Source organism: Solea senegalensis, linkage group LG16, assembly GCF_019176455.1.
Source record: "Solea senegalensis isolate Sse05_10M linkage group LG16, IFAPA_SoseM_1, whole genome shotgun sequence".
In the NCBI taxonomy this organism is placed as follows: domain Eukaryota; kingdom Metazoa; phylum Chordata; class Actinopteri; order Pleuronectiformes; family Soleidae; genus Solea; species Solea senegalensis.
The window spans coordinates 7054336-7065636 of NC_058036.1; the positions used below are offsets into that span (position 1 = coordinate 7054336).

At 39.6% G+C, this 11301-nt stretch overlaps 1 protein-coding gene across 1 annotated transcript in view; it reads right to left on the reverse strand.

The window, feature by feature from the left end:
- sos2 (son of sevenless homolog 2 (Drosophila)) overlaps positions 1-10594 on the reverse strand; it is a 34447-nt gene extending 23853 nt beyond the window's left edge. The window contains exon 1 of the mRNA XM_044047403.1: positions 9575-10594. Coding sequence (XP_043903338.1) covers positions 9575-9658 — 84 coding nt within the window. The 5' untranslated portion in view covers positions 9659-10594. The remainder of the gene's footprint in view (positions 1-9574) is intronic.
- Positions 10595-11301: the final 707 nt, after the last annotated feature.

Below are 11301 nucleotides of genomic sequence, written 5' to 3' on the forward strand. Positions count from 1 at the left end.
ACCACACTGAAACTACGGGGGTTTCCCTCGACTCCATTCACAGAATAGTTGGCCGGTTTCTGAGAGGCCCACATCCAACAAGTGTCGTCTCTCTCCATGTCGGGATGAGACAAAGAGCAACAAAAATACACAGAATTGTGATCTTTACCAAATTCCCAAAGGTTTAGTACGAGACAACCTGTACATGATTATTTCTCAGATGTTAGATTATATATGATACTATAATATATTACAATAATAATGATAATAATAATACAATATTATTTTTAACTATGCAAATATTATTCAATATATTGGGGGGAGGGGTCTGGGTTCACACTGACGGCATATAACATTTGTTAGAAAATTAAATGAAAAATTTAAAATGAAAAATAAAGAAAGTATACGGTGATTATATTTGATAGACACAGATTTGGACAAATGGCATCAGATTCCTACATATTAATCTGTATTATTTCATAATTATGGCTCTGAAACAAATGATCAATTATTAGAAAATTTCACAATCAATTCACTTTTGTCATTTTGTCAAATGACAGCTCTACCTGCTTGAAAGAAAACAAGTTGCTGACAAACATTTTCATAGCGATTCATCGGGAGTAAATCTTTTTTTGGCTGAGTCTTTGAATTGAGGACAGTATGCTGCCCCATAAGTGACCTGCTCTCCGTCAGTCTGTCACTTGTGCTTGATGAGGACGTCTAAACTGAGGAGTGAAAAGTGAGCGGGGCCATGTGCAGGTATGACTGCAGCTCTGTGTATTTACAGTATCATGCAACCAGATCCTAATGGCTGCTGGCTGTAACATGGTCTGATACCGTCGGCCGCAGACACGGTGGAAGAGGCAAGCAAAGTGAAAGCAAAGAAAAGCAGGGGGAACTCCTGCATTTAAAGCATTCTCAGTTCAAGTTTCAACTCAAAACATCTGTCCTCTCTTCTTTGAATATGCAATAAATGTTATGAGCTCAAAAGAGCAGATTTACCAAGCAATAATACACAGCATTACACAATACGTCAACAGTAATCAATGCATGAGAACACTTGTTTTTTCTCGTGAAAAACCAAAGGATCAAACAATCAATTATTCAGCTAATCCACCAAAAATGTAATTACGTCATTTATCAAGCCAAAATGCCAAATATTTGTTGGTACTAGATCATCTGTAACATTACCTTTAACTGTTTAATGTACATATTTCTTGTTTTACGGAAATATTAAGAAAATAGTCACATAACGTCTGACAATAAAGACAATAAAGATTTTCAATTCTCCACTGCACCACTGGATGTAGGTATTGGTATTAAATAAAGGAGAATCTCCATCATATGTAACTCACTCTCATGCACATCCACTTGTTCCATGTTATGGTGTTCAGTTTCATGGGTCAGCTCCATTAAGAAGGGAAAGGCTAGTGTACAGGAAGTCCCAGCGCTCACTCACTCTCACTATCCCCCCACCCCATCCCACCGCCTAGTTCTATACTGACACAGAGAGATGGGGGGGGGAGAGATCATAGCAGCAGACGGCGTGATATTGATGCTTGTATGAGGAGGCAACAGCAGCGAGTTCATACGACACATACAGAGAAGATGAGGGTGAGAATGGGAAGATCAGCGTTCACGTACAGGGATGAAAACAAAAAATATTTTATCCAGAGCACCTGGCAAACCATGTCAGGCAAAAATACAAATAGCACTATGTATGCACACACGCGCACACACACACACACACACACACACACACACACACACACACGTACACCAAATGCTGAATCTGCAGATAAACTAGGGATGGGTATTGGTCAGTATCGGTATCGGACTGATATTGGTCAAAATCGGCTATCGGACAGATAAAAATGGAAAAATCCAACAATCCTATATATCGCTACAGTATGCACAGACTGTAAAAGTGAAAATAAAAATCAGCAAAAGCATTTTAGTTGAGTCATGATTGGGCTGTTTATTTCTTCTTTTTGGGAGAACAATATTTGTTACACTGTTGGAGAATTATGTCTTTGAAATGACTCCACACAAAATAGTTAATGAGTGGTCTAAAATGACTATATTGGACTAATATTGGTAATGGTAGATACTCGGGTTTCTGATATCGGTCATAATCACCAATAATCTTTGGATTTTGGACTGGATGAAAACAAGAAAAGGAAAGACAAAATTGCTGAAATACAGACAATTACCAATACTAGCATAAGTCATCAATTTTTTTACCTATAGTTTAAATGCCGAGTTAGTTATAGATTATTGCATGGGAAATCTGAATGTAGGGCTGCAGCTGTGATTTGTCTCAATGTCGATGCATCAGCTGTTACTCTCTTGTTTAATCATTAATCAATTTATGGCTCATACTTCATACACCAAGGCCCAACAATCCAACATGTGACGTGTGGTTTTAAAGTTCAGAGTTTAGAATTATCACCTACATTTGTACTCTAATGTTGCGCTGTGTGATCATATCAAATAAAGAGTGCATTTATGCAACATTAATATTTAAATGACGCACCAGGTTAGAGATTTGCAGCATTCATTTTGCGACACTCTTTCATAACCAAAAGAAATACAGAAAAGATACAAAATGTCCTTATTCCCATTCAATCAATGCTATTAATTGGCACAATTTTTGATGGCAGTACATTGACAGTTGTTATTGTTTTCTGTTGCACTTAATTGGCAGCTCTTATTAACATGAAATCTGACTGGGAGTGTTTTAAGTCAAGTTTGGGTCTCTGTTGTCCTGTGTCATTATTATGTTTTTTTTTTATTTTAATTTTTTCATTGCGTTTTTAAATCGCTAACTGTTAAAAAAAAATGAAGCTCTAATCTGAATTGGTATGGAAAGTGAATCAGAATGAAAATGATCCAAGAAGGCAGTAATGGTACCCAGCCCTAGTTATGTTAACATGACAAACTGTGATTAATATCTACTGTAGTATATTTGTGTAAAAATGATCATTCAAAATATTTTAAACCAACTTCTTATTTCATTGCAGGTGTATTTTGGTATTAAGAGACACAGTGATGCAAGTCACCATCAGATTTTGCATAATTTTTACATCTTGTTTCCTCAGAGGCTGCACATCTCAGCTGTAACAGAGTGATCAGGTGTTGTTGTGCGTGTCAGTGGTAAAAGAACAGAGAGATTGGGATAGTAACAGAGGCCGGACAGTGTTAATACAGGGTTAACGTTTCTAATTCAATTGATTATTATCCTGGCTGTGTATATGGGGCTGAATCAGGCTCAGGTTGCAGGTAATGTGGCTTTGTGTTTGTGTGTGTGTGTGTATGTATGTGTGTGTGGTAAAGAGGTGGGGGTGGGGCTTGTTATTATACCCGAGCATGTGTCACTGTTTGTGATTCATGCCATGACATCATCTGCCATTACAACCAGACTGTCTAGGGAACCATAGGGCAGAGATCAGCTCAGACACACACACACACACACACACAGAAAATCATTTGGACACAGAAATAGAAACAGATGCAGCATGAACTATATGAACTTATCTATACTGTAAATGACAAACAAACCCGTGCACACAATGACACACAAACACATTCCTGACATTTAATAACCATTTGCCATCTTGCATTCAATTTATGAGGTCAAACGGTGGTTGACGTGACGTCCACAGCATGTGACCTCGCCATGACTTTCAGTCTGACCTGACCTAGTGACCCACGTATCCACCACCCATCCTCCGCCTAAACCCCATCTGAGGATGAACTGATGTTCTTCACAGAGCTGATTCAATACTGTGGGAAGGGTGGAGGGTGGGTGGCGGTGGTGGTGGTGGGGTATTAATCAGCCTCATTCTTTCGTCTGCACTCTTCTCTGCGGACGGCCTGGGGCTGGTGCACAGGAAGTGCAACCTGTTACAAGGAACATCCTGTCCGATCAACACGAAGCTCATCCCAGAGATAAGGTATTAAACTGACAAAGAGCTGCGTGAGATATACAGCGTCCAGCTAGTAAATTACAGTGCACAATTTCGTATAAACTTAATTAAAAAGGGTGTAAAGAGCAAATCCAGACAAATGATCAACAACTGAGTCTGTCACTTAATTAAGCTTTTTGTTTAACAACAGTTGATTTATAATCAAACAAGGATCTGTTTTCAGGGGCAGCAAAAAAATGACAGAAATTATTTTAAAGTTAGTCAAATAATCTATTGATTTACAACTACTTGGTAAATTCTGTAAAGTCGATAATAAATGAACAAATTCTGGATAAGAAGCTGCTGGAATATCACTGCAAACAAAGAAAAACAAAACTAGATCATTAAAAGGGCGTAAAATGATCTTGAAGGTTCAATGTGTACAATTAAGGTTTCTTTTTTTTTCTAGTTGTACAAAATAATTACTGAGTTTTGTCTGCAGAAGCTGCCATTTTGGATTAGCATATTGTTAAATAGTCAAGCTAAGCACGTTTTGTGTCTATTACAATTATATACAAAGGTCAACAGGAATAAGTAGAACTGTGACTTGCAGTTTTTGATTGTGGAAAGTGTAATTTCTTGGTAAACATTACGACCAGGTTAGAACAAGTGACTTGATTCAAGGGTTTAACGAACATTTATTCGCCTTGACGACAGCTAAAAGAAAAAAAAAAGATATTAAAAATAAAGTGACACCCAATTAAACCTGTGTAAACTTGGTCAAACCAGTTTGTGTTAATCTCACCATTATTAAAACAGCTAATCCACAGAGGGATCTCTGGCCTCTTCCCATTCATTTCCAAAAATGTTTGTATTTCTGCCTCCTGGATGCTGCATCTTTGACAGCTGAACCTTCTGACTGAGAAGCACAATATTAGTTTGGTTTTGTCAATTATAAATAATAATAATAATAATAACTCTTTATAAAAGGCAGTAGAGTCTGAATTCAGTCATCATAATTGCTGGTATACAAATCAGTGTGAAGCTGACCATATGTATAAAAAACTATTATAGCGTCATGTTAGAGTGAGAGGTCAAAGACTCAGTAAATCAGACTCTAGGCTGTTTTGGTTTTGAAAAGAGATGACGGCTAAATATTAAGAACAGTTGTATATGTTGTCAAAGTTGGCCAACAGCTCATACAGTAGGGCCCTGGCGTGAAATGCTATAATAAATCACTGCATCTGATACTGAAGTGATGAGATCTCTGTCTAGCCTGGATAAATGTGGTAGCAAAACCATCTGACTGAAATAAAAATACAGCCTGAGCTTTAGGTCCTGGCTCGTGGTGAGGTAATCCTGTCAGAATTTAACTGACTGCTCAGGTTGAGAGGATGAAAGCAACAACACACCGACAGAAAAAAAAAACAAAAAACATAAAGCATTCTTGTAACCTGACCAATCTCAGCTTTAGAAAGTTAGCCTGCACCTCACGGAGAGAAGAAGCCCTGTGAACTCAGCGGCGCAGCGCTGCGAGAGCTCAACATGGCAATGGAATGAAACTGTACCCTGCAAAGCTCTGGTCTTTCCATCGATGCCAGTGAAACAGCAGACCCGGGGAATGCACAGTTATTATTAACACCAGCATGTCAGAGGCAAAATGACGCTCTTGCATAGCACCAGACACGAGCCGCAGAGGCCTAGAATAGCCGGGACACGCAGACGCAGCTAGGAGACAAACACAGGACCCGTCCATGAAATGTCACAGTTAACATCGATGACACAGACAGACACGCAGACGGCTGCATGTGTGCGTCAACTACACATGACTGGAAAGCTGAGCTTCATGCGTTTAACTCTGGCATCAAAATTGACCTTTCAACTCTTCACAGGCTACAGGCAAGAGTTCACCATGGTCTAATAAAGTCCCCTTCTGTAACATGCAAATGCCAAAACCTTTATCAAATGACTTTTCAGGCATATTTTTGTCTTAATTACACAGCATTACTTGTTGGAAAAAAACGCAACAAAGGTCCCTGGTCAGACTTGAACTTTTGACACGACAGCTCATGGTGGGACTCGTCATTGCTACGCCGTAAACCAAGGACAGAAGTATCAGATGCTTCACACCTTTACAAGGCATTGCATCATCACCACATGTGCAGTGAAGCTTGAATTTCTTACATGTGGAGATCACATTTTCTGTCTGGCTCACCGGGGCAATTTGCAGCGTTATAAAACAAAAGAGAAGCAGCAAAACCCACAAGTTTGAGTCAATGAAGCTAATAAATGTTTGGCATTTGAGCTCAATAAATATCCTTAAATATTCACTGATTATTATTGTGCACAGAGGTATTGATTTTACATCATTATCGACAGATATTTACTGCAGATGAGATTCACAGATACAGACACCAATGTTAATCTGGTTTATGCACACTAAAAAGAAGAAGCCAACTGTATGCAATAATTAGTGTGTATGTGCTGTAGCTGGATAAGTCTTCCTCTTTTCTGCAACAGATCACCAGCCAAGTGAAGGGGACATCTCTCTACCTAGTGTATGTGCCACCTGTGACAAGCAAACTTATAAAGAGTTCTTCTTCATTCCTCTCGACAACAATCAGTATCACTCTCGGGGTTGGAGTCATCCACCACGGCTCCTGACAAGGAACCCCCCAGTAGACAGCTGTGAAAAACAGCGAGTCACAGTCTGTCAAAACCATAACAAACTTCTCTTGCGTCAATCTGTGACAGGCTTTCCCTCCGGCAGTTGTGTAACAAGTTGAGACAATGAAACCGCGGCAGCCCCACCACCCACCTGCTCTCTGAGTTTCACCTGATTCGTCATCACACCGTTTCAACTGAGTGACATAAGTGACAGCCGTGTTCTGTAGAAATGTGTCGTTACTGCATGGCTAATTCCATGGTAAACGCTGTTGCTGTAGTGATTGTATTAAAGGCCTAAGTCAACAATGTCTGACAAGGTCACAGTCATACCTAGGTTCAGGGCTTTGTTGATAGAAGTGAAAAAGCATTAGCTGCTGTAAAATGATAAGGTAATGATAACTGCCCTCAGCAAATGTGAAGGTAATTAAAACTCTAGTTTGCATCTTTTTTGTTGTGTGTTGTTTTGCTGCATTAAAGTATATCAAATTAAAGTTAAACATCTAATGAGATTTAAATTGTGATTTAATACAACACAATTGGTAAACCGCAGAAACTGCGACTAATTTGGCAAACAAATTGGCATCAATTATTGGCCATCAACTGCCCTGATTTCTAAAAAATATTCATCGGCCATAGAAAAACCCATATCAGTCGAACTCTACTATTGTGTATATTACATTATGCTATACAGTGTGCATTTAATATAGCATGTGCATAAACTATTGAACAAATTGTGAAAAACATTCATATTGAAATGAATGCTTTAACTGCGACTTGCAAATGAAAAACCGAAATACATACTTGTTGAAAGTTCTCAACCTGCATTAGAATATCAAGTAGTTGCGTCACATTTCAATGTTATTACAACAAATACTGAACTGAAACTCAGAAGTAAAAATAAAGACGTAAAATATAATAGCACAAATCGAATACCAATATATTTCGGAACAATCGCAAATTGATCATTTCCTATAATCATTCAGTTCAGTATGTTGATGATTATTGCAGTTTTAAAACAACTAGAGGTGGGCTGATATTTAAATTTAAAAAAAATAATAATAAATTACAAACATTTTTTGTAATTTTTTTGCTGATCGACAGGTTTTAATTTGAAAGGGGTGCAGTATAAATGGCAAGACTAACAACAAAGTGGCTGGATGAAAATGCGTCTGGGTGAACCTCCTGCAGGTCATTATTTTCAGCACTGCCTGCTGTGCCATCCCAGTGTACCACAAAGGATGTACACCCAACATTGCGTCAGCTTTCATCATAACTGAACAGTCAAAACACAATATCCCAAGAGCCTTAAAGCTCAAGAAAAATGTCCCCGACAGAGACAACAGAAAGTAAATCTGGTGATGACGGGGACAAGCCAGGATGATGCAAGAAAATGGAGAGAGGGAGAATCAAAAGGGAACTGATACGGTTCAGTCCTGCTGACCAAGGATATTAAAATGAAAATATTTCCTGCAGTTAAAGTTTCTATGAACCTTGTGAGAATTAAGTTGCATTTCTTGGGAAAAAGGAGGGAAACCTGACAAGTAAGCAGCAAAGAAAATAGGCTGCTCAAGGCCTCAGCCTGCTCTGCAAGGGTAAAGCATCTCTGCTGTTACACCAGATGAGGAACAAATTAAGAGGTTGGCAGCAACAACACATACCTGTCAAATAATGTTTCAAAGTGGGCTTCTGTTACACAGGAACAACACCAGGGCTTCTGTATTAATATTTATCCTTAGAGGTAACATTACCACCAGAGATCATGAAACATCATGCATGTATGGTGGGGTTGTCTCACACTGTGAGAAGAAGTTATTAAGGGGAACTGGGAGGAGAGACTTTAACTGCCAAAGATGATGAGGTAAACATATTCAAGTTTGGTCAAATTCATTCATCCCAGTGTACTGACATCACACTGTCCAACAGCAGTGGAGGCCAAAGGCTGTACACCCAATAAACAAACACACAAAAAATATTATCATTACTATTTGTCTTAATTACACAGCATTACTTACTGGAAAAAAAAGCAACAGAGGTCCCCATGTTCAGAAACCTCATAACTTTATTTTTCATCCAAAAGTTTTAGTTTTTCAATGACTGTATTGTGTATTTAATGTTTAATTTACTTAGTAAATATAGTTGTTTATTTTCAAAAATACTGTATATGCAGCGCAGACATAAAATGTAAATTGGAGAGACTTTAGCATTAGACAATCAACAACATAGATGAGCCCAAACAAATTGGCATCAATTATTGGCCATCAACTGCCCTGATTTCTAAAAAATATGCATCGGCCATAGAAAAACCCATATCAGTCGAACTCTACTATTGTGTATATTACATTATGCTATACAGTGTGCATTTAATATAGTATGTGCATAAACTATTGAACAAATTGTGAAAAACATTCATAATGAAATGAATGCTTTAACTGTGATAAATGTAGATTGTTGTTTTTTTTTCCAAAACTTGCCCTCAAGGTAGATAATTGACTTTATTTTGTTGTTATGTCATAATATGGCAGAGGAATCCTTCCCCACACAGCCAAACTATCATACGCCAAATACTTGGTGGGCAGAGAAATTATGACACAATTGCAACAGGAGTTGAAGTACTTATGTTTACATTAAATAAAATATCAGTTTTAATCTTTTCCGATATTATTTTGGTTATATTCACTTGTAGCACCTGAATATCCCATGTAGATTTCAATAGAGGATCTTAATCTTGTTATTAATGTTTGTAAAGATTGTTAGTGGCACTTAAAAAAAAACAACAGCAGCAAATGTTTTCAATAGACTGTGTTTTATAGTGACAGTTGTTGTTGGTCATTTTGGAAAACTATAATAATAGCATAATAGCATAATAACTATGCTGACATGGGTACTGTGGTCAGGTTGACTTGTCAACTTTGGAGGAAAGGTCTGTGTTAATGAGGTGTGTATGTGTGTTTCCAGTATGTGTTATGAAAGACTCTGGTGAGACTGTGGGTAAGACAGAGTCCAGCTAAAACAAACGTTACCTTTCGTAAGGCTTGCACGAAGAGGCCTCTCCATTTGTGACTGTTCTCGTCACTTGAAAAGTCGTATATCTGCTGGGGCTGCATTGCTGTAGCGGCTCCTGGCGTTGCCGTGATCCGGGCTGAACTGTCAGCATCGGCCCCGGATAGATAGTCCTTGTGGGTGGGTCAGTCCGGGGCAGGCACGGTGGGCAAAAAAAAGTCTAACTGACTCTGGCTTGCAAATGTGAAGAGTATCACGAAACAACACTGAGAACCTGCGATGAAATCGGACTAAAGAGTGAAAAAATAAGCTACAAATAGAAATCAGCACATGTAGCTAGAAAGTTAACTCGCTAGCTTGGTGGCTAGCTTCGCTGCTGTAAACACGGGACAGCGTCTGGCTAAAAGGCTACTGGCTAACAACAATGTTGCTAAGTGTTATACTTGCTACTTGGCGTTTGTTTAAAGGCGAAAAACAGGCACATTAAGTTCAGCCTTGAGTCACGACATGGGGGCGCAACTTGTCGCCAGCTAGCTACAGCTACAAGTTATGTTTGGTATTTTTTCTGCCTGAACACCTGTAACGTTAGCAGGCTAGTTTGAGCCGAGCAGCTAACTAGTGCTAGAGTACACGGCGGCGGCGGCGGCGGCGGCGGCTGCTGCTGCTGCTGTTGTTGGCCTCGATGCGCTCCGAGTTTTATGTTGTGGCACACGACCCCTTCAGCTCCGAACAAGGCACACTGTCTCCTGCGCTGGTTACTGCGGGTTTAGGCATCTTCTTCGCGGCGATCGGGCGCTAAATCCAGCGGTAAATCCTCCCCCAAAGAGAGCGAGCGGTCCGAGGCACATCTGTGAGCGGAGCAGCGGAGTCGAGGTGTTTTTGGTGTGTGAAGTCGAAGATGTTCGTACCAACTCCGCTGCCTGCCTGCCTGCCTGTCTGTCCGTCTGTCTGTCTGTCTGCTGCCGCGCCGCGTCCGCTGTCAGGCACGCACGCTGCGTGAATTCACATTTTATTGGACGAGGGGGGGAGAGAGAAAAACAAGGCTGGACTTTCTGTCTCATCACAATGAAAAGCCAGAGTGAACTGTGATAGTGTAGTTACAGGACTGTGTGGAGGAAACCAACCTCTTTATTCTAAACTATCTTCCTGTTTCAGCTGCAACATTATCAAATACAATAAATAACAATAAGAAATGCACTTTATTTTAATATCAGTATAAAGACATCGACAGTACAAACATTAAGAGGAAATTATTTAACATCATTTACATAAAAAATATCCCTCAGAATGCTTGTTGCTGCGATTCTGCCTCCTTGTGGTCAAACTGTGTAAGTGCTACAAAAAAAGCAGCACTTGCACACAGGGCCGGCTCTCTGCATTTTGGTGCCCCCTTGTTAGGGGGGCCGTCCACAGGTGAATATTCGTACTGAAACAGTATTTTTTGAAAGCGTCGGTTGCATTTCCGTGTAGACAGTGAATGTGCTACTTTAGGAAAATGATGATGTCATAGCCCCACCTCCCTAATCCTTAACCACGCACGATGGGAAGTAACAACAACATTCATAATGGTGAATTACTCAGCCCCACTTCTCTTTAATAATGCTACAGTGCAGCTTACAGGCCTGGCGTATGTACTGCAGTGCTTTGAGTTATTTCAGGAGGGTTCGTGTGGACACATATTTCCTGAAATGACAGTGTCTTTTCACTTTATGCCGTTTCCGTGTGGATGTGGACCTTATCCTAAACT